General features: G+C 39.9%; 1 protein-coding gene across 1 annotated transcript in view; it reads right to left on the bottom strand.

Annotated features, from left to right (window-relative positions):
- The window catches only part of KCNH5 (potassium voltage-gated channel subfamily H member 5), a 154,419-nt gene that overhangs the window by 34,319 nt on the left and 96,846 nt on the right, over positions 1–23,254 (bottom strand). Inside the window, exons 8-9 of the mRNA XM_072038185.1 lie at positions 16,463–16,662; positions 4,546–4,798 (exon numbers count right to left, since the gene is read on the bottom strand). Of these exons, the coding sequence (XP_071894286.1) occupies positions 4,546–4,798; positions 16,463–16,662 (453 nt within the window). The remainder of the gene's footprint in view (positions 1–4,545; positions 4,799–16,462; positions 16,663–23,254) is intronic.

Here is a 23,254-nt window from a genome sequence, read left to right on the forward strand (position 1 = left end):
GATGGAATTGGACAACCAGTTTTTCACATCATGCAGTGCACCACACATGGTCAGTCGTACCCTGCACAAAGCACACGTCCACATGGGTACCACCATGGGAATTCAAAGTGTTGATGAACGGATCCCAAATACCAAATTACAAATACCCATGGATGAGAGCAATGGAGCCTGGGATTCTGCTCACCTAAATGGGAGCTGCTTTTTGTTCAACTCATAAAGAACTTTTCCCTGTGTGATTTGGTAGGAGACTTAAACTTTTGACCTCCAAACACATGTAAAATTTAGGAGTAGAGACTCATCCTTGTTTTCATTTGAATTACCAAATTAGAGAAGACATGCCACTTGTGCTCCCGCTTTCCTTAACTCCTCTGTCACAGTGTAATGCTCTCTTCACAGCCCAAGTCTTTAGAAACAAACTCATGAAGCAGACCATTAATACGTGAAACTCTGGCTTGCCTAAGAACAATAAATCCAATAAACAACACCATTGCACTGGGACTATATGCAGAACATGCTGAGAATTAACGTACAACACATAAAGACAAAGAACAACTTAATTGAATACATATGGGATCAAGACCCTAAGTGTGGCTGAAACACAAGCTATTAAATCTATATTCAGCCTGGCTTGACTATCAAAATTGAATTCGTTCAGCAGCAGCCCCCCACTAGGAATTCACTGCTCAATATATTTTTATCGCTACACAGTTTGAGCAATATTTTTGATCAATTCCTACAATCAACATTTGAACACAGCGAGTCATTCGTTTTCTGCTGGCAGAAAGACTTCGCTCAGCCTTGCTAATCAATCTGCCTGGTTTAAGTTACTGTACAACTCCTGTGGTCAGCTGTGCTAATTGCAAGAGCTGCAAAGCAGCTTCCCCAGACACTGGGTCAGCATCGCCCCTCACACAAAACTCCTCGCCAGGAGCAAAATTCGGGCTAATTGTGGCAGGGTGAGTCCCTAGGTGTCCTCTGCTAGCGGATGACTCCTTTTGTTACCCCGGAGGATTTCATGTCCCCAGTGTTTCCTAAGACATCTGCACTGATAGTGCCTCCCCATGCAGAGCAGTGGCAGAGTGTTTACTCCTGCTTGAGGTGGTGGAAAATTACTGATGTGCCTTCCGAGGGTCACCTCCCTCCTGAAGAAAGTTTTGATAATTAGAGAGAAGACAGTTTGCCCTTCCCCATTATCCTGGAAACTGCATATGAGCTACATTAAAATGGCCAGAGTTTGTTTTTCCCTTCACACCAACTCTGAGTGCACTGCGTGCTCTGCTATAGTTGGCACCTGCGAAAGTGGGAAGGTTGTCCCCGAGAAATGAAGACACCTAATGAGGGGAACATAACGGGGCAGCTGGGTACCTTCATTAATGAGTCCTATAAACTGCAGCTCTCTGGGCTCAATTGGATTCGTTCTCTTACTGTACCAATTTCTGTAATGCTGATTACTGCAGCAGATGTGCATTTAATAACACACAAATGAGAACAAAACCAAACCAGGGGAGAACAAAAACGTCATGGCGTGGCGAGTTGCCCTGTCAGTCACTGGGTTTTGCCTGTTTTCAAGCACAAGAAATTCCAAGGCTGGAGTCTTTGTGCCAGGAAAAACTGCTACTATGCAAAAACTTGTTTTTTCTCCCCAATGTAGCCCATGCAGAGCAGCTGAGTGGGATGTCCAAGCTCCTGACGACACTATTTCATCAGACAGGGAGGCTGGCCACACCAACCTGCTCTGGCTACAAGGGAGAGAGATGTGGTTAGGGAAGACAGAGAAAGAAGGAGAAGCAACATCACAGAGCAGTTCACACTGGGACCTGAGGGAGGATGAAGCCCTGCCCTTTGGACCGAAGCATGAATGTGAGGGATGGAAGTTGCATTCTCTTAACCCATTTTGGTGTCCCTTCCTGCTTTTTTTGCCAACAATTCTCCACTTGGAAAAAAAAACCAAGCAACTTCTTTCTTTCTCTGCAATGCAAATAACACTACACTTAGATGAAAAACACTATTAAAATATTAACTGCAAAATACCAAGCTTAGGAAACAGATAACTCTGCAAGGAGCTAAGGCTGGCAGACAGTGTATCCTGCTATCCTCCTGCTCCCACAGCAGCAATTAATGAGGACCAGTTCAAAATGATGCTTATCCCATTTCCACTCCAGATTACAGCTGGGGGAGGAGAGGATGGACAGACTGGCAGTACAACCCTGTAAGTCAAATTTTCCTAGGAAAAACAGTGTGAGGGCAGATGTTTGAAGTATTTAAAGTAGTACATATGGGTTTTCATGTTTGGAAGAAGTTTTTAAATCTGGTCTCCACCTTATGCTGAATCATTTTCCTCGTGCTTGAACTTATTATGGCAGAACAGGTTGATGAAAATGATGCTCTCCACCACCTGATATGCAGTTGGTATTTCAGGGGCAATAGCTGTCACTATAAATGTCTCTGCAACAACCAAATCCGACAGAGATTTCCTTCCACAAGTGAATTTTTAGGATACGACATCTCATAATTACTCAGTTCACTATTCTGTTAAATAACCTGTCAGAACATGAGAAAACTCCTCAGTGCGCCTATGACTAAAAGAAGCAGTTTATCTCACTCCAAGTCAGCTTTACACATTCTGCCAGTCCCTGTAATACACAGTGAACATCCTTCCTAGCCCCTGGATTGCCTGTCAACAGCCACGGCAGAATCAAAGTCACTTCTGGTAATTCATTTTAACTAGATATGGTTAAAGGTCTCTCTAGCCAAATGGAGAATAACATACATGTAGGTACTGGGTTTACAGTATATACAAGTTAGAAACAAAAAGTTCTCACTGTTATTCCAAATACAATAATCATTAGTAAATACAATAAGGTTAGGCATGTAATCCACTTAATGATGTCTTGCAGTTTAGTGAATTACATATTCATTGTTTTTTTCCTTGTGGTACCCTGAAAAACATTTATTTGGTTAAATGCTGTTATTTTTAAAGCTTTTCTTATTTTAAATAGCTGTAAGCAAACGTAAGATATCCTTCAGTCACTGAGATTAATAATAAAAACAAAATGGCCCAGTGAGCTGAAGTACATGGAGGATTTTGCTATGGAAATTACAGATTTAGGAGCTTTCACCACAATGATTTCTCATCTGAATATGAAAACAGATTCATTCTTACATTAAATCTCCTTTGTTAAAAACCTTAATGTATTCCAGAGTACCAAAAGCTGCAGAAGGTAGCTTGAAAGAGCTGCAAGAGGTAGCTTGAAAGATGTGCATAGCCTGAGTACACACACTCCAGCTGGGAGCACTTGAGTTATGCCCTCAGTAAGCCTCCCCCAGCAGTCCCATACACACCTGGCCAGGCATCCAGTCCCTCCCCAGGGCAGTGTACATGTACAGACTGTAAAGCAACATGTCAGGTGTCTCGTTCAGCTACACGCTTGTCCTAATTTCTCCTCCCTCTCACTTCTAGCTGGGAAGGAGTCGAAGCACCAAAGCGTGACCAGTAGTGCCTCCCCATACCTGCCCTGTTCCCACATGCTGGCACAATTCCCAAGTGCAGTCATGACCCTCATTTCTCAACAATCGTCCTCATGAGGCACAAGAGGGGCCCAGGGAGCCCCCTGGATTTGCCCTTACAGGAACGTAGTACAGAGGTTCAGCGACATGAATGGCCATCTAGGACAGGGCCAGAACCCACGTCTGCCTTCAGAGCCTCACCTCCAGTTTAAGAGAAGGCAAATAGCTGATGTGAAACCAGAGATGAATTTTACAATCGACAGGTCTATTATTAACAGGCATGATGGGTTCTGAATGATTTTTAAGGAGCGCCACCCATTTTTCATTTATATTGTCTCACTTTTGAGGATGCTTCCTGCCTCAGCACTGGTACTGACCACTCAGTCCCACCATCTGCTACACAATTCCCAATCCCACACAAGTTAGCGAGGGGTCTGCACGAGGCTCCTTCCCACCTGCTGCTGGCAAACCAGACACAACAGCAGGGTGGCGATGGGATCAACCTGGATCTCTCCCAGTACTCAGATTTCTTATGACTCAGGCTGGAATAAACGGTGTATCCCTATCACTTCACATACTCAGATTGAACCATTTATTTTCTGTAGAGCAACTTCACCAAAAGCAACAGTTTTGCTTCCTTGAAGACACTGTTTGCAGGTATTCTGGGCTAGAATACAGACAAATAAAAAACTCAGAGCAAAGGTTAATGTGGAAATCCTCCTGAGAGACAGATATAAAACAATGGACATTTCTTCTAGCAGACTATTTAAAAGATGTCAAGCTCACATTCTCTTCTGCCCAGGGACAATGGAACCATAACCAGTGAACCATACTAGGCAGAAAGAGCATTCTCAATGGAATAAAAGATGAAGGGTTTACTCCTAGAGTGATATCTCTGGAGCAGTGACATCCTCATCTTATGACAACCACTAGCCTCCTGTAGTCCCATCTGATATTAGACAAGACTAGTTAATATTCAAACCTCCGCAGAAGGCAAATATATCCCAAGCACCACCATTTCAACAGAGATCACAGTACCTAAAATAGCCACCACCTCGTCGTCCTGGATGACTTCTAGGGATCCTGAGACCACAAAGCAAAGCGCATCAACGCTTTCCCCAGCATGATAGATGAGGTCCCCCGGGGCACAATGGATCGTCTGAAACTCCACAGCCAGGGCTCGCAGGCAGCCGTCGCTGGCCAGCCGGAAGGCAGGGTGCTCATTAAAAACTTTCCGGTTTAGGTGCACGCAAATATCTGCTCTCATGTCCTTTGGGCAAATTGAGAGAACCTGAAGGAAAGAAAGACGAAAAATAATCAGCTAGGAACGTGACGCTGCGGCAGTGCGCGCTCTTATGAAATAAGTGAATGGGTGGTTTCGCCTGGGTGCACCTCAAGGTTCTGGTGGGAGTTTTATCTTGAAATGGGGTAGTATTATTTTTCTACCCATCTATCACTTTGAAAACAGGTGAAAGGGTGATGCAGAAGAGAGGGACTATTCTGCTACTCTTTCACACTTGCATTCCAGAATTGCAGCTGGCACTACCGCGTCCCTTTTGTGGGTATCCCTCCAGACTCGGTGCCCAGACCATCCGCCCACTGCTATGCTCGGTCCCTGCAGGAGCACAGGATGGACACTCAGAGCTGAAGAAGCTTGAAGACATGCAAAGGCAGACCGCTCACAATCAAAACCACCAGATTTAGTCCCATCTGGAAACCTAGTCTTCATAAGCGTTGATGTAGGTGACCACTTACCAACGCGTATCCGAACACACCTAGGGTTTAGCTTCAGCACTGTACAGACAAACAATAAGTAACCTGCCCTGGAGGGCTTACAGACTAGAAAATCCAAAGAGCTTGAGATTAGAGTAAAAAGAAAGTACTAGGAAACCGTATGAAACGCAAAGTAAAGGTGAGTGAAAACTGCCCTGTGAAGGTGAATATGTCTTTACCACAGATCAGTTAAATAAGGCCTTTAATTCTTACCTTAAATAGTTTTCCCTATTAAAACAGTAACGCAAATACACCTGAAGAAAGAAAGTGAAAACCTGTGGATCTTATTAGACATATAAAATGAGCGTTTAATATTTGCACACCAACCTAAACACCGTAGTGTCCTTATAATCCTAGAACGCATGTCCCTCGCTGTATGGTAGCTCATTTCACTGAGAAACATATAAAACCCTGTAAAGTTTTGCTAAGATAAATAATGGGAAAAGGAATAAGATGAAGAGCACTCTGGAAGATTCACGTAAAGAAGAATGCAGATCAGTCATACTGATTAATTTCTCACTGTATGGAATTAATCTGGCAGCTTGCTTTGCAGACAGTGTGGAAGAGAGGGACATTGGGTCAAGGCACTGGCTACCACTGAATATTAGCACGTAGAGGGAGACTCTTGAAACCCTGAATAAGCTTTGAGGCAAATGGTCATATTAACCCAGAAGTAAAGCCATGACTTTCATTTCTGTTTAATGCAGAAGAGGTATAAAACATATTATGGCAACGTATTACTAAAAGACCTGAAAGCATAGAATGAGAAAATAATAAACAATTTCTAGTTTAATTAGTAACCTTTAGTCTTTCTTATCTCCATAGATCAAAGTTGTTTCACTGTCAAGCACATATTGAATGTAAAAGGCTAAAAGAGAAGTTCATTCCCTGATCCTCTGCTCTATGACAGCCCAAGTACCTGTTTGCACATAGACGTGCAGATTCCCAAGCTAGAAGGGGTTACTGCAACTATCTGTACTAACCTCTTGCATTATGGGTCAACTCAGATTTTTCATATCAATCCCAGAATACCTGGTAAAACTATAGCCTAGAAGGCCTTGATTTAATGCCTTCAAATTATATAGGTTAGTTGTTCCAATGGAGAGCTACCCTCTCTTTTCAAACGTGTTATTTCTGAACTGATTTTTTTTTCATCTAACAGCCTGAGGACCATATCATTGTGTCCTGATAAAAGGCTTACAAACACCAGAAATCTTTTCCACATTGTTGTTTATAGAATACGGCCAAGTTATCTCAAAATCTTATATTGAATAAAGAAGAGAGACAATGCTTCCTCTGTCTAACACTGTGAAGCACAGTATCTCTTTAGAAACTTCTCCATAGCATGAGGTTTTCTCACTTAAAACAGCCTTCAAAGATCTAACAGCTAATTAGTTTGCATTTGCTTTGATAGAGACTAGGTTAATTTTGCTTAAGGCTATTTTTCTGTAATCAAATGGTGTAAAGAACAAGTTCAAATACCCTGCCTACATCTGTTTTATCATAAAAATTAGTAATAAATACATCTGACAAGACATATTCTCCATAAACTATTATTTGCATTAGTAATAATGTCTTGTCTGAGTCACTGGTGACCATATCCCCTTATCATCTTTTCCGTAATATTATTAGGGGCAAATGTCAGTTTTACAAGCTTATACTTACCTGAGTCATTCCATTTACCATGAGAAATATGGAGGCACCTTAGTTTTTTCAGTTAAAATAAATATTTTGGATACTTCTGGATCAAACAGAAAGTTTATCTTTGTTTTAAAATAGAAAAATACCACCTTTCTTCTTAATAATAATTGCATGAAAAATTGTGTTTTCTTTGGCATAATGATGGATGATTTTTAACATTTTTATCTACTGTTGGGCCTAAATCATTTTCAGGAATGTTTTCATTAATGTAACTGCTTTTGACTTAACAAGGCTATGGGCTGTGAATTTTCAAACATTGCTCTTAGGAAAAAATATGTGTATTTGATTTCCAAATTCTGTCTTTTAAGCCTCCAAATCGCAGGAATGATAGTTGAAAATTTTCTTAAATGTATCCAAAATTGATTAACTGCTGTGGAGGATGTTACTGTAAAGTCCAGACATGTTCCAGGACCCTTTGTTTTTTAAGTGTAAATTAACTGTGTCCCTGAGGAATAAAAGCCACTTGGATGTGAAGTAGCATATTGTTTCCTCACAAATACAGAGGTAAGTACAGGGAACTAGAAGTGAGCACTCAAAGCATTACTCTTTTTGTAGCTACAACATATCCATCGTCACATCTTGTAATAGGACGAGTCAGGAAAAATAACCCATTGCACAGAGAAAAACAGTCTTAGCATACTTCAGGAATTCACTGATGTGATGATGAAGTGATTCTCCTAATGACTTATTACTGTATGGAGATATATGGAGATATCACTTGTCAACAAGTACAACAGTAAATGAGGAACGACCCAAGAGTTGTCCACAGATGAATAGTCTTTATTTCAGTTTTATTGTCTGCTACTCTGTTAGTACCAAGATGTGAGAATGAAATGGATGACAACTAAAGAAATATTTAATATTGAAAGACTTGGCAAAGGGGCTTTGACTGATCAAGACAAATGTAGATATACACGGGAGGCAGGGAAGCAAGGCAAAGAAAGACAATCTCAATATTAAGTTATGTGTTTTCTGTATGCTCCAAGGACAGGACTTCATGAGCTCCAACCTGACTTTGCAGCACTACTTTTTGTGTTTACAAATACCAACATCATGAATTCAGGAGAATACTCACAGATGCCATCGGCTTCTCTGATATGACTATTAGTGATACTGTAAAAAGGGATCGTGGGTGACACAGATTAGGAGTAATTTTCTTGCTTCCGTACAAGACATAATGTAATACAGGATCACACAGAAGCATTTGGAAGCTAATGATAAACATTCCAAAGATCCTAAGAACAGAAAATGATAAAACGAGCACCTCAATTTCAGATAAACATTCTTCTGAAAATGATCCTTTATTGGTAATACAAGAATTAGACATTCCTCTTTTGAAATGCTTACTGAGATCTCAGCATTTTTAAGGCAGCATGCAGCTAAAAAGACACAAATAGCAACGTGGTTGTAGGTGAGTCTATATGGTCATACAAATGCAACACATGGGTACATAGAGAAATTCAGTTTAAGGGATAAGATAAACTGTAATGCCCAATTGATCATTTCACTATTAGGGAAATGCCTCTGGCATTTATGTTAGCTGAGTTAAAGTTCAGCTGGGACATTTACTCAAGTCTGTGTATTCTTTCAGCAGCATATCAAGAAACCACCAAGACAAGTTTCTGAAGAGGAAATTTCCTTAGAGGCTTCAAGACCTTTCTCAGTGAAAGCTGTAGTTTATAAGTAAGGAAAGATATGAAGGTTGCTGACTGCAATGCTTTTACTAACTGATGGTTTTGGAGCACACGACTTGGAGCAGGCTGCCTGCAGGGACCAGATGCTTGTGCTGCTACAGAAATCGCTCCATAATAAATCTGTAGCCACAGACTTTGCAGTCAGCTTTCCCATATGCATCCAACCATCATAAAAGAACAGAACCTGCTATGTTTTGATGCAAAATTAGAGGAGAAAGCTGAAGCCTCCCCAGAGGAAAACCTTCTCCACCTGCATAAGCTGCATTTCTAACCGAAAAGGAGCCAGGGTCCATGCCACAAGTGAACAGTGCACATGTATCCACAAAGATCTGAACCGTTATAAAGCTGAGAGAGGAGAAAGCAAAGCACAGAATAACAATTATTACATCCCTTATCTGTGTAGAAAATTAAGCCTACTCAAAGTCAGCATAAAACAATTGCTGAGCTCTGCCACCAGCACTCTCCTGTCTTACACCCAGTTGACACAAACCCAGCACAAGGGCACTCTGTGAGGAGATTCAGCACTGGCACCATCTCCAGAGCACCCTATGGAGTATGTATAATGCTGGTGGTGAGTGAAAAGCTTGTGGTTGATGCAAGAGATGGGGAAAAGTAGTAACCAGCTCTGGAAGACTCAAGGGAATTGGCACAAAATGTCTCACTATCTTTTCTACTTAAGATCTGGAAGGTGGTGGGGTGTTAAAATTCCAAAGGAAGTTCAATCTGATTTTTTCCCTCTCTCATCCATTTCCCCAGCATGCTCAGGCAGTTTAAGATAAGCCCCTTGAACAGTTCAAAGAACTCTACAGGGAGTAGAGATTATGAAGAACTCAAAGAAAAGCAAATGAATCGAAACAAAAACTGTACAGATTAAGAATGTGTCCAAATAATAGCTTTTAGGAAGGGTTTGATTTTATTTTTTTTTAATCTTCCCCAGCTAGAAAACACTATGGGATGGCTTAAACAAATATTACAGAATCTGTTAAGACTTGTTAACAAAGAGGACAGAGGCCAGTGAATCATATCTATTTGCAATTCCCTTTCAGCACACAAAATTCTCACTTTCTCAGTGTTGTAGCTAGGGGATATATTGACTGATGTTCAAATGAAGAGCTTAGGCAGTCTTAGCAGAAGAATAACAAGGACCATTTCTTAAATGAGTAAGAGTAGCAAGTATTGGAGACATTTAACAACGTCAACTTCAATAATAAACTCTTCTGACTTCTAACCTACTATACAGTCCACAGATATCTCTTTTTATTTTGTGGAGAATGGCCATTCTGGGTTGTCAGACATATTCAGCACTTATAATCAAGATCAGATCTTTAAGAAAAAAAGAAAAAAAAAAAAAGATGAAAATAGCACCATTTTCTAGGCACCTGAGCAAATTATTCAGATTTTTTAGAAGGTTTTGGCTCATTTGAGTGTTGAATTCTTTTGCAGACCTGGCTAAAAGTGTTACATTTGGCACTGGACTGGTGCCAAAGACACAAAGGTAAGAAAGCAGCTGAGAGCAAATCACAGAACATTTTCACAGAACATTTTCCTGTAATAATCAAATAATTTTGGAAGTAGATCAAAGGTGATGTATGCAACTGAGCAGTTATTAACCCTGCATGCATTAGGGTAATCTTTAATACATCATTGAATATCTTGGCACTAAGAATTGAATCTAAGCAGCAATGGTGTGTTCCATTTTCAATGCACTGCCTAACATCCAAGGTCACTTGGATTTAACTGCTCAGATCTGAAAATCAACCCTAGTAAGCAAAGTTCCACTTGTTTTTCTTATTAATGGAAGGATACATGACCTGAACCAGTGATCAAAATGCTTAGATTTAGTACTACAGTAATAAAATTAACCGCATTTTAACTGAGTAAAAAGTTAAAGACATTCAAAAAGTCCTGGAAACTGCTCTAGATCATGTTAAATTCAATACTATCAACACAGATGGAATCTGGCTAAAGGTCTGAAAAAACGTGGAAGGATGAAGAGCAGCACAATGTGTTTTAAGAACAGTACCTGTTGGTTTGTCTAATGCACTAAGAAACATAGCAAGAAGCACACTAAAAACATCCATTGATGACACAGTAGCAGAATCTAGGTTGTGTAAGTTTCAGAACAGTTAAAGGCTTTATTGTGTTCAGTTTTGCTATAACATAATCGTTACACGACCTTCTGATGGGAGAAGGGTAGCAGACTACAGGGCTTTAACATGACACATGCTTTTTAGATAACAGGAAGCAAAATAAACATCAAAAAGAACATGGCTTGCATCAAAGCATCTCTCAAGATCTTCAAGATTGTTTGGATTGACAACTTTTGGCACAAAGGTCACCCTTGGAAGAACGGAGTTGATCAATGGGTTTTATTTCATGCTTCTGCTGACAGTGGCTTAATTTTTTAACATGCAGCATTATGTAAAGGTATCATTCAAGAGTGAAAGCATTAAGGAAACAGATTGGAAGAAGACAGAATCACAGAATGGTTGAGGTTGGAAGGGACCTCTGGAGGTCCCTTAGATGTGGTCATTCCCTTAAGATGTGGTCTCTGGAACTGACAGCCCCTCTGTCAGCTCCATCCCCTTGGTGGCCATGCTTAGGAAAACACCAGACCCATCCACGCAGGAACTTCTTCTCCCAGTCAAAAAGTTCATGAGCTGCTCTACAGCCATGGTTTATAGACTTGGTGTTTCCTCAAGTATAAGAGGTTCATAGATTAATCTCTGTCAACCCAAACTCAACACATCCAAGAGGTAGAGATAATTGTGGATAATCTTTCCTGGCTCTGCACAGTGCATGCTCTATGTAAATGATCCATACCATCCATTAAGGTGAAACAGAAAGCCCCACTGGTGCACAGGCCCTGCACTTGGACCTGTGTGAAGGACAGTGAGACCCTGACCATCTCTCCTGCAGCCCGCTCTCCAAAGAATTGTGGATTGCAACTGTACCTGGTCCTAGCTCAGCTCTGTGAGGTGAAGGGAGACTTCTTGTTCACCTCGTCCCGATCTGCAAGGAACGACCAACAACCCCGCCTCTACAACGAAACAAAAATACTTGTCCAAATGGTTTTTACCTTCCCTCTTCAGCAGGGGATTGTATGTAGCTGTCACACCTAATATTGTAGAAGTTCTCTTTTGCCATGAAGCTTGGAAGCCTTCTACCCCGGTCATCCAGAAGAAAATCCAGCCAGCACTTACAGACACCTTTATGTGATGGGGCACTCTAGGAATGGCAGCCTCATTCCACTATTTTTCTCAGGGTAATGCTAAATCTTACTACAGCTCTTGAAGATCCTATTAACAGCAAACACAGCTAAACTGCACTGTACTTTTGTAGATTAAATGTTTAATAAAGTTACAACCTGCATCTATTTACCATAAACCTATCCCTCCTGAATGAAAGCTTAGTGGGCCAGCAATGAATATTTTTAACACTGTGTTATTTTCCCATGATTTCTATTTCAGTCATTTCAATGTGGAATTGGCTCTCATTTGAATCGACATTGATGCTTAGGTTCAAACTAAAGAGAACCTTTTTTTTTTTTTTTTTTTTTTTAATTTCAACCTATGGCTTTTCCGAACAAATTGACTGTTAAAACATGACAGACATTTATTTAATTGCTTTCTGAGCAAATCCTAAGCCATACAACAGCATGGAGGTCAAGAAGGGAAAATCTTTGGGTTTTACTGACATTTCAGAACATTATCATTAGATGAGACCTTGAGACATCTGCATGTAAGTTAATGGTTGTTCTGCTTTCATGTATAATGACCTATTTCTCACAGAAGAGCTAATACCTATAAATTTTTCATTTGCTGCCTAGTAGATTTCAATAAAAACTTAAGAGGTTTGAATTCAGTGTGTGTTTCATAGATTATGACTGTGAAGATTTTTTTCCTGCTAAAAATTGGCCATATGCAGAGAATACACTGGTTCCTTTTATAACTGATTCTCAAAAAGCATATTCTGCTGTATGATAAATATTGTTTAAGTATATAAAGGCATCTTAGTTTTCTCATGTACTTAGTTCTGCTCATTATTAGATGAATAACCCTGAAACCTGTAGCATTAAACATAAAAATAAATTCCATCTTGCCTGAGCCACTGTTACTCCAGGAGATAGAGTCCATGTGCATGTACTACATATATCATCCCAGCTGTCACAGGAGGGCTCTAATGTTTAAGTGATTTAAGATTATGGATCATAGGCCACTTGCTTCCTCTTAAGTAATAATAATAAATACACTAATGCTTTTAGTGTCATTGTTAATTCCTTATTTGTGAACACTCAGAGACACGCTGAAGTGCTGTGGTTTGAAGATGGGATTTGAAGATGAGCTGTTCCCAAGGGGAACAGGGAAGCCTATGCTTAAGGCACCATTGCTCCAGTGTGGGAGAACAAGACCTCTTCCACGTAACGATAACCAACGGGGGCTTTAAAGAAAAGTTTTGCTTGGGACAGCCTGTTCTCACAAGCAGCGAGGACTAGATCCTCATTAAACTTTCTCCACGTGTAACTTCTGCTTTTCCTTCAGTGCATATCTGATAAAGGATTCATCCTTCCTGGTTTTAGCCAAGATCGTCTTTGGGGACTACACACTGAAAGTGTCATTCAAAGATAGATATTTGAGTTCTGACGCAAGAAATCTACACATGTTAAATGGTAGTAATTCCAATTAAGTTATGAACTATATTTTAATTTCAAGCATATGAATTTAAAATCTTTAGTTATCAAAGAAACACATACATGTATCTATTTTTAGTCCTTCAAATTGCTAGGATGGTTCATCACCATAGGAACCTACAGTAACACTCATACAAGAAATTTCATTCTTGCGTATGTTAATCTTCTTGTCCTCTGAATTTGGATTTCAAAACAAAGCCATTTCAACATGCTGAGTGACTGAATGAAATGTATTATAAATTTGTGGCAAATGATGTTGCAAAACACCTTCCATTGTGACAATGCAGATATATTTGGAACAATTTAGGATGTAATAATGTATGTTAGGTTGAAAAACATCCATTGATGGTGGAAACTGTCTGAGCTGTCTGATGGAAGCTGAAAAGTTTAGAAATTCCTCACTAATTACCATGTGTCATGAGCACACATGTTTTGCAGCATAATACGAAGCTTATTGAAAGGTTCGTAAAAATTAAGGAGAATGGGAAATCATTTGATGCAAAAATATCCAGACAACAGACTGGTCAGAATCTCATTACTGCAGCTTTGAAATCCAGACTGGAAGGAGCCCTAAGGTCGTGTACAGGCTGTCAGACAAAGCAGTGCAGAGAAGCTAGTCAAGACCTGGGGCAGTAATCCCCTTTTCTAAAATACATTGAAGCACTGTCTGGATTTAGCAGCTGAGCTGCAGGTACAGTGTAGTACTGCTAAGCCCCACTGTGTCTATGGGAATAAACCTGACTCTATGCCTGTGTACCCTGGGGGTCCCTATAGTGTGCTCCCATCCCCTTGCTGCTCTAGGGATCATACAGATGGATTCAACTTAAATGCAGAGGGTTTTACAACAGGCTTGAAGGGCTAATGAGGGAACTAATGTGAGAGGAAGGATCCACTCTACGTGACTAGTCTCTGGAACTGTATCAATGTTCCCATAATTTCTCAGCTAGGATTTACAATATTTTCTAATGTGTTTTGGTGAAGCACTTTAGAACACTGTCCTGAGTGGAGATAAACATAGGAAAGCTGCCCTATTACATAACAGCCTTCTTTCTACCCTTATCCTAAAACAAATCCTCAATTTGACTAATGTTCTGCAGTCAAAAGCAAACTGCTACACTTGTACAGACTTGGGGATGCTCAGTGCAGGCACTAAAGGCTGCTGGTGCTGTTGCTTTTGCAGACTTGCAGGCTGTAGAGGATACAAAATACCAACATATTCAAACCGGTGCTCAAGTTCTTACGTTTATCTTGTCTCTGTTCTTCTGTAACACTGGCTTTTCTGGGAAGTTCGATTAGATGCAACTATTGATGTCCAGATGCAGAAGTTCCTGAAATCCTTCAACTGTTATAAATAGGTTTTGGATCCATGCCTAAGCTTAGGCAAGTCTTTACCAAGGGAAAATTGTTAAAAACCTAAGTCACAGATTTTACAGCCATATTAATTATCTAGCTAAGCAGCCATTACTATCTTACAGACCAGAGAACACTGCTTACCACAAGCTGAAGATTATGGCTCTAACTGCATTTTTATAATCTATAAAACCGGACATGCGGAAACTATGGAAGGAAATTTCAGTAATTAAAGCATAGGTTTTCCTCATTAACTGCAAAGCATCATTAAAATCTAATGAAACTGTAGCAGAATAATACAGTATACTGGCTCAACTGCAAGGAGATAAATGCAAATGAGAGTTCAATTTTCACATGTTTTTGAGTTTACACAAAAAGGCTGAATGCATCTACAGTAGTTTACAACAGAAAAGCTCACTATTAACATTGTATGAATCAGCATTTGGAAGTTAGGGTATTAGTGTATAAGAAATTAACATATTAAAGAATGTGGCACACTGAAGTACAAGAACCAAAGAAATCAAAATCTGTGTTGCTTAACATTTTTATATTTGCGATGGTAAACTGAATTTCATTGCAGAAAATGAGTATGATAACTGTCGTTGCATCAATATGATGTAAGACTAAATTTGTCAGTGTAGCAACTTATCTTGGCATATCTGAACAAGCTGCATCATCATCCCACATTATACAAGAAATTCGGCCAAAGCAAGAACTTCAAAGCTTTGTGAACACTATACATTTTAGGATGTTAATGTGCTATGACACTTCCTTGCCCTCCCTCGGAATATTGCCTTCTAAGTTCTCAGATGTTAAATCTTCATGGAAACTGGAGCCTGAGTGCCTGCTTTCAGCTGATGTGTACCAACCCCATGGAAGTCAAAGGAGCATCCTCAATCTCCACTGACCAAAAAGCTAGACTTAGAACTGTCATATCTTACCTACGTTCAAGGTATTGCAGGTAGAAACCCTCCCATCTGACTTCAGCTCTCTAAAATATCCAGTCCAAGGCTAGACAGACTCCACTACACATGTGTTGGAGACAGAGGCCCTGAGGACAGTTCACTTGGGTCTGTCCTGGAACAGAATGGATGAATCACTCTGAAGACAACCTTTCCTTTACTCGACTTTTGATGACACCTAAACGACCAGTCCTTTCTTAAGGCTAAAGTCAAGTAGAACCCAGCACAGATGTCAGCAGGAACACATTTTCTGTATCTCCCTGCCAAAGGCCTTAAGTTCTAGGTGAGAGATTTCAGCTCTAGAAGATCAATCGCTACTGCCATTAAATCCTATACTAATTAGGTTGATGACGATGTCCTGGGCATCAGCAACAGGTCCAAGCCAATCAAACATTTCATTGCAACTCACAGATACCAATACTTTTCAGAATAATACTGATGTAGGTTTGACATTAAATTATGTCCTCAGACTAATTTGAAGACCAATTTCCTGTTGATTTCAATAGTTAAGTACATTAAAATTGTTTAGTATTTTGGTAAAGTCAAACTAGAAGACAGAAAACATTTACCATAATGAAAAATAAAGGCGTATTTCCAAAGCAGCACAACTTTTCTAAAAAACATCCAGTTTTTGATCCAATGACAACCACAATAATGGAGTAGCATGCAGTTAAGACTTTGTTAGTAAGTTATATGCTGTTACACAGTTCTGTTTCTAAGCAAGTACACAATGGACACAAACTCTTGCTATCCAAATTGTGTCATGTTACCTCATGTACTCATACCTTCTCTGTGTCAATTCCTTTAGACATGGACCAGGTTGAGACAATATAATCCATGACTCTTTCACTAAGGCCTTTTGGGACTTGATATAATTTCAGGAAATCTCTCACATTGTTCAGCATCTCATGGTATCGGTTGGTGTTGGCATACATCTGCTGGAAAATGGTTGTGACATTTCCAAAAATAGTTGCATAAAGAAGAGCTAAAAAACAAACAAACAAACAAACACAAAGATCATTAACAATAAATACGCATGCTCCAATAAATGCTACTCATAATTAAAGAATAATTTCAAATAAATTGATGCATGGTTACAAATTAGTACAAATGTATAGGAGTGAAGGTATAAACTGAAAGTTTCAGTTTATGGACAGTCTCACATGTGCATACATACAGAGCTATTTATTGAACCTACCCATAGAACTCATATAGCCAAAGCATGTTAACTTACAAAATCAATCACAAGAATGTTGACATAAGGGGTTATTCAAAACAGCTAGCACATTTTAACTTTATACCCTGTACTAATCCAAACTGATTTTCAAGTGTAGCTGCAGCCTGCCAATAACCTTGATGGCATCATCCAATCAACGTGGCTCTCATGTGAGATCAGCTAGCACATGCCACGTGTGGAGTGGCCTCAGTTCCAAAAAACATAAGTGAAATGGAGGAGCTATCAACGTGGGAAGCCTTGCAATGGGATGCTTATAGAAACAGGCCCTCTGTCAATGGCCAAGGGACAGACTCAGAGTTGCACTTCCTAGTCCAATTTTACAGCCAGCCCCAAGCTGGGTATGTCATGGGTATGTCATGTCAACTCCAGATGTCAGACAATAATTATTTCAAAAGGAGAAAAACGAGATTAGCAAACAATGGGAAGTCCCACGTGTACCTCAATGCCACTATGGCAGGAGGAGGACACAGTAGAATAGGAAGCACTACTTCAAACCTGCTCCTGGCACTGCTTCTGCTGGTTTGATTCTCCCTTTTCTAACTGTGCCACCGTAACTGTCAAGCTCAGCCAGCCGAGCTGTGCAACACCAAAGAATGACATGCCATATTCAAGAAAACCACACGTTTTGCGTAAGCCTTTCCAACTGATACGGCATTGTACTCCGTATCCCATCACAAGTGTGATGCACTGAAACCCTGTTTGATGTAGAATGGTTAATTTCTGAAACCTAAATTCGACAAAGCATTCAAGCAAAAATTTAAATGTACACCTTTGCTTGTACAGTGGTGAACTGAATAGTGGTGAATTGAAAAGCATTCTTAAAACCAAGCAGGTTTAAAGTTTCTTTTTGAGTCACAATATAATTACCCTTGCAAGAAAGCCCAAAATGACATTCTTCCATTAGGTAATAAAGGTTTTGCAAAAAAGAGAATTATTCTGATTTCTCATAATGCCAATGCATGGCACTTTATTTCTGCTCTTGACATTATCAAATACAAAGAAGTCTGCCTGTCATTTTTAATAATCCTTGCTCAGAGGTACTGTATAGTAGAATGCAGCTATGTATTTCCATATTGCTTTTTTAAAAAACAACCACAGCCTACAAATGGCAAGAAATAACCCGCTGTGAAAGGAAAAATGCCTTCTCTCTCTCAGCACATAATGTCTTCCTTCCCTCTACACAACACATTTCTGCTTCATTCCAGAAAACTCACTGTTTCATACTCATTTAGTATTGTTTATCACCCCTATTTGAGAGGTGACATTTTTAAAGAAACATGTTGCTTTCCCAAAACCTATCTAATAGAAAAATTGTACTTCCATTTCTCACTGTGCTTTTTACTATGTCAATATAAAAATTAGATGATAGGGTTCATCAGAAATATAACATTCATTGTTTCATCAAAGTCAAAAGTTTTTTTTCATCTCAACAGACAAGATTGTATCGAACAAAGTCACACAGCGTGAAGTACAGTTGAACATGAGGCTTCAGTTTTAGAGAGCACAGCAGATTAATACTCTATGTGATGACCAAAAATAAAGCTCTTTGCAAGGATTTGGTCCTCCCCCCCAACCCCTTTGCTTTACTGATTGTTGTATCGTATCTGCTAGCCACTAGGAGGTTTTCTGTACCTCTGTGCCCGCTTGGATATATAGAAACACTCACGTATAGAATAAAAACTTAAGGATTATAAAAAGTGTAGATGAATGAATGCCACATGACTTTTTTTTTTTTTCCTCCAAGCTTTCTCTGCTCCTTTGGACTTTATAGGAAGACGTTCTTGATGAAGTGTCACTTCTGTTAAGTCTGACATCCCTCATCCTTCTGAAGAACACTCGGTGATTTATCTCAAACTCAGCTCAACAGATGTGTGAGTGCAGAGCATCTCCCTTCTTGCCCTCTGATGTCAGAGACAACCTGAAAACAACTGTAACTACAAAGGTAAAGAGAGGTCAGGACTGGCCCCACAACTCTGCCTTTCTGCAAGAGTAAAATGTATGCAATCCTGTAACTAAAACTGAACTGCCTATGCAATTGTTGTGCACACAACCCAACTGGACATGCAAACCTACACAGGCTGATTGAAAATGTGACATAGTGGCCTGTCAATTGGGGAAAAAAAAAAGAGATTCACCTCTCACACTTGCCAGATTGGAAACATCTAAGAATGCCATGGCAAAAATAGCTTGTTCTGAAGCAACCAGCATATATTTCCTCCTCTACAAGCAAACAAAACAACAACAAAAACTCATTGGCAGAGACAATATGTAGAAAATACTCATCCAGAAGACAAATTCTGTCTCTGTGTCTCTTAATATAGAGATTTATGTCTGTTCAAGAAATTAAGAATAGAGTAAATCATCGGATCAAGATTACAAAATTGTTGGAAACATTACCCCGCAGTACCTCAGTAAGCCAGAACTCACAAGCCTACACGCTGCAGTCTGCATAGACAAAACTGGCATTATCCCTCTGTTGGAAATCAAAGCTTTCCACCAACTGCTATTGGAAATAGTAAAGACACACAGCTGAGTTCATGTAAATATCCTGCTTCTCTTACAGATTACTGCAAGGCAGAGCAGTGGCGAACATGTAAGAGGAACCTATTTAGATCTTCAGAGCTTTGAAGCTGTGCCTCAAAGAGTCCTTGCTCATGGTGCTTCCCTATGCCAGTGCTGACCACTGCTGGGGTGAGTTTCCTGAGTTTTGGGGGAGAGCACATTTTTCATAATTTGGTACAAATAATCCACCTCTCTGGAAAGCAGCTCCCCATCTCCTTATGATACCTTAAAAACAGACGGGGGGCACAACACACATGACATTTAAATAGCTAATATTTATATTTTAGCAGGTCTCAGTGTGCAACAAAATGACTTTATGCTGATAAAGAAATCATTTTCACTGTGTTTGTTAAACTTGCTGGGGCATTGTCTTCCACAGGGAAAAGCCTGCTTGTCAGGGTCTAACAGGGCAATGTTAATTCCCCCTAAAAACACAAGTTACCTGCCTTTGGTCTTCTGCACCCAACTTCTTTAGGCTGGGGTCATTGCATCAGCAGCAAACACAACAGGGACAGGCCAGAACAGGGAGATGAGCTGGGCCAGCTCCTCAGCTGGCAGAAATGACACCACTCAGGGGCCTTAGGGACTCTGGCACCCTATGGATTCCCCTGCACAGAGATGCACACCTGTGGGCCTCTCGAACAGGCAGCTAATGCTGCCTTCCCTTCTCAGCCTGTGAGGGTTTAAGGCATCCTCAGTACCTGTAATTAACAAATGAAGATTTCTCCAAGCACCCTTACTTAATGAGCATAAAACCACAGTGCCAGGTGTGAACCTCACTCCTCACCTTTCAAAAACAAAGGCAGAGGAGCACTACCAAGGACCTTTCTTTTCTTGCTGGATTTCAATTACTTTTGGCAGGGGAAACTTACAGTAAAGATCATTTACAAAAGGTTTTGAAGATTATGAAAATACTGTGCCTCTCTTGATGGCAAGAGGATTTAAACAATCTGTAAAGAAATCTCTAGAAATATACACATACCTCAATAGTTTTAATTTAGTCTCTCCTTTTACAAGAAGCTCAGGGGAAACAAGAGAAATGGTGCTACACAGGCTGAAGGGGAAATTACTTTACCCAATTTCTTGAAATGACTGGTTAGGTCAGACTACATTTATTCATCTTCTATTTAATGAATCGCACATCTCCAGACTTTTTTCTGTTTCCTACAGTCATGCAATGCTCACTTAATTGTCCTGTGTGTGTAAATCTCATTCTCCACTAGATTTCATGGTGATCAATTTAAAATAATGATGTAGAAATATTTCTTCTCTGTCCCAAAACTGGTTCAACTGCTATTTTAATTTCTATTTTTACTCTTCAGTGTTTAAAATAAAAACTCCCCTAAATCAAATACAAGGATCTAAGGGGTATATATTTTTATATCTAAAATGCGTGTTGCTATACCATATTTGTACATACCTAAAATATTTTTGAACAATTTAGCATAAAATATTTTGAATGATTTAAATAAACCCTTAGGCCTGTTTAAAAACAAGGAATTTTCTTTAAAAAGACTCAGAGCTACCTAAATTATCCCAAAGCATTTCACATCTCATATTATCCCGACTGCATGCTAAATAGGTCCAAATAGGGACATCTGCCTTTAGGAACTGAAAGCTTGATTGAGAGATCTAATTTTCCCTACAGTCTGCTCCATGCTAGAGTATTATTTAATCTAAGTGTATGCAATATACCTTTAAACTAATTGTAAAGAAGAAGATGAGGCCTTGATCCTAGAAAAATACAGATACTTAGTTTTTGCATGCTGAGGCTACCTGCACCTTCTTCAACAAATTTTTGGAATTAGGCATGCCTGTAATAATATTTGATTAATGTTCTTCAAGCCACATCTTTCAATAGAGAAATTAGATATAAATCCAGCTATGTAGATAGAAGATAAAATTAGATATACGCTCAAAATGCAAATGTGTGATTTATTTTAAGCTTGAGCAGTTTTCTGTTATACTTTTCCATATCACCTTCATGCACTGGATCATACTGCAAGATGGCTGCAAGTGCTATTCGATGCAACACCTGGCAGCACAGTGAAGCATCCACCTCCCAGCTGAGCCTGCCTCTGCTACCATAAAAACCTTCTTTAAATCCATCAGCATTATTCAACGAAGTTTGTTACACAGAGAAGAAAAATCCTTCTAAGCCCCCTCTTTCACTATTCCCACCATCTTATGGCAGTTTTCGGCTGCCTGCTCCAACTCCACCCCGTGCCTCTGCTCCTGCCAGCCAGTTCTGGCAGTGAAGGCACTGACACAGCCCCATGGTTCTTCCAGTCTGCAAAATGCCAAAATTGATTTTGTATCCTTGGCCCTTATAAAAATGATGCTGTTAAAATATACTCCCCAATTCCTGCCATGCTGATGCCAGTTTTACAGCAGTGTTCAATCAGTGTCCTAAATGCAATTGCTTCTGCTTTACAGGGAAGAGACATCAACATCAGAGCACACTGCCTTTCAAATTTTATTCCCAAAATAACCTAGTCCAAAGTAAATAAATATATAAATAAATCTTTCCTCCTATTACACCTGTAGCCATATCATTGCAATTTCTCATGCCACATAATCTAATATATTTATCCTCTCATATGCCCCACCAAAGCACTGTCACCTCCAGTAACATCATAATTACTGTACTAGCCTGAATCCATCAGCCCTTTAGCCCATACGCTGTACATGCATCCAGATGTAGGTCCCACAATGCCAATGCAGGGAGGTGGTGGCCCTCCAACATACCTCTAGCCCACGCTGCAGTCACAGAAGACCCACAGCTCCTCTGCAGGGCCAGGTGATATTTATCCCTGTTTTTCCAACTCAACATCTTCCGGATACAGTAGTCATGCAAACTCTAAACTAAGAGGATAATGATAATAACAATAGATCTGTGAAATCCCTGTTCACACTGATGGGATATTTATTTGAAGAAAATTAAATAATTATGTAATTACAAGGATCATCAGTAGTAAACTATAGGAACTGACACTCGCTGTTCTTCCCTTTATAGGGGACGCTGTTTGCACAGCAGAGAGGAACAGCTGCTTTGGATGCAGTTATGCATTCTGCATACTTTATGCACAAATCCTTATAAAAATAAGGGATTTCAACTGCACTTGTACAGTCACTAATTTTTAAATAGTGAAACTGGGAGCATTTTTGTTTATAAGAGCACTTAGAAAAAGGAAAATATTTACTTTAGAGCTCCGATGCCTCTTCACCATGCAAATGTGATGAGCTATAATTTGGCACACAGTTACAATCCAAGATTGGCCGAATTGGTACAAAACACAGTACCATGCTTTTACCGAGTCTTAAATGAAGGCTACCATTGTCCGTAGCTATCAGGATGCTCATCTTCCAGCCCCGAGGAAGCAATGGACATTAGTAGAAGTTGGCTAATGTTACTTGGCAGCAAAGACAAAAAACTCATCAGGATAAGAGGCCAAGAGCTGTCTGGGTATGATGATGCAGATGCCTAACCAGCTTGAAGTCACAGCTCACAGACACATCTTCCCTGCTCAGCATCCCCAACCACAGCCACCCCATGCTATTAGACCACTTTGTGCTGGACATCAGACATACGGCCTTGCACAGGTTCAGTGTTCTTCTCTTGGCATTTATACACAACTTCTTGCATTTTCTCTCATCTGTAAAGTGTTATATGTCTTGGGTCTGCTTCTCCCTCATTGTATTATTCAAGGGTGGTAAGTGCCACATGGGCAGGCACAGCCTGAAAAACAGCTGTGGTTACGCTGCAACAGACAACAGG

Source organism: Anas platyrhynchos, chromosome 5 (assembly GCF_047663525.1).
Source record: "Anas platyrhynchos isolate ZD024472 breed Pekin duck chromosome 5, IASCAAS_PekinDuck_T2T, whole genome shotgun sequence".
Taxonomy (NCBI): Eukaryota; Metazoa; Chordata; class Aves; order Anseriformes; family Anatidae; genus Anas; species Anas platyrhynchos.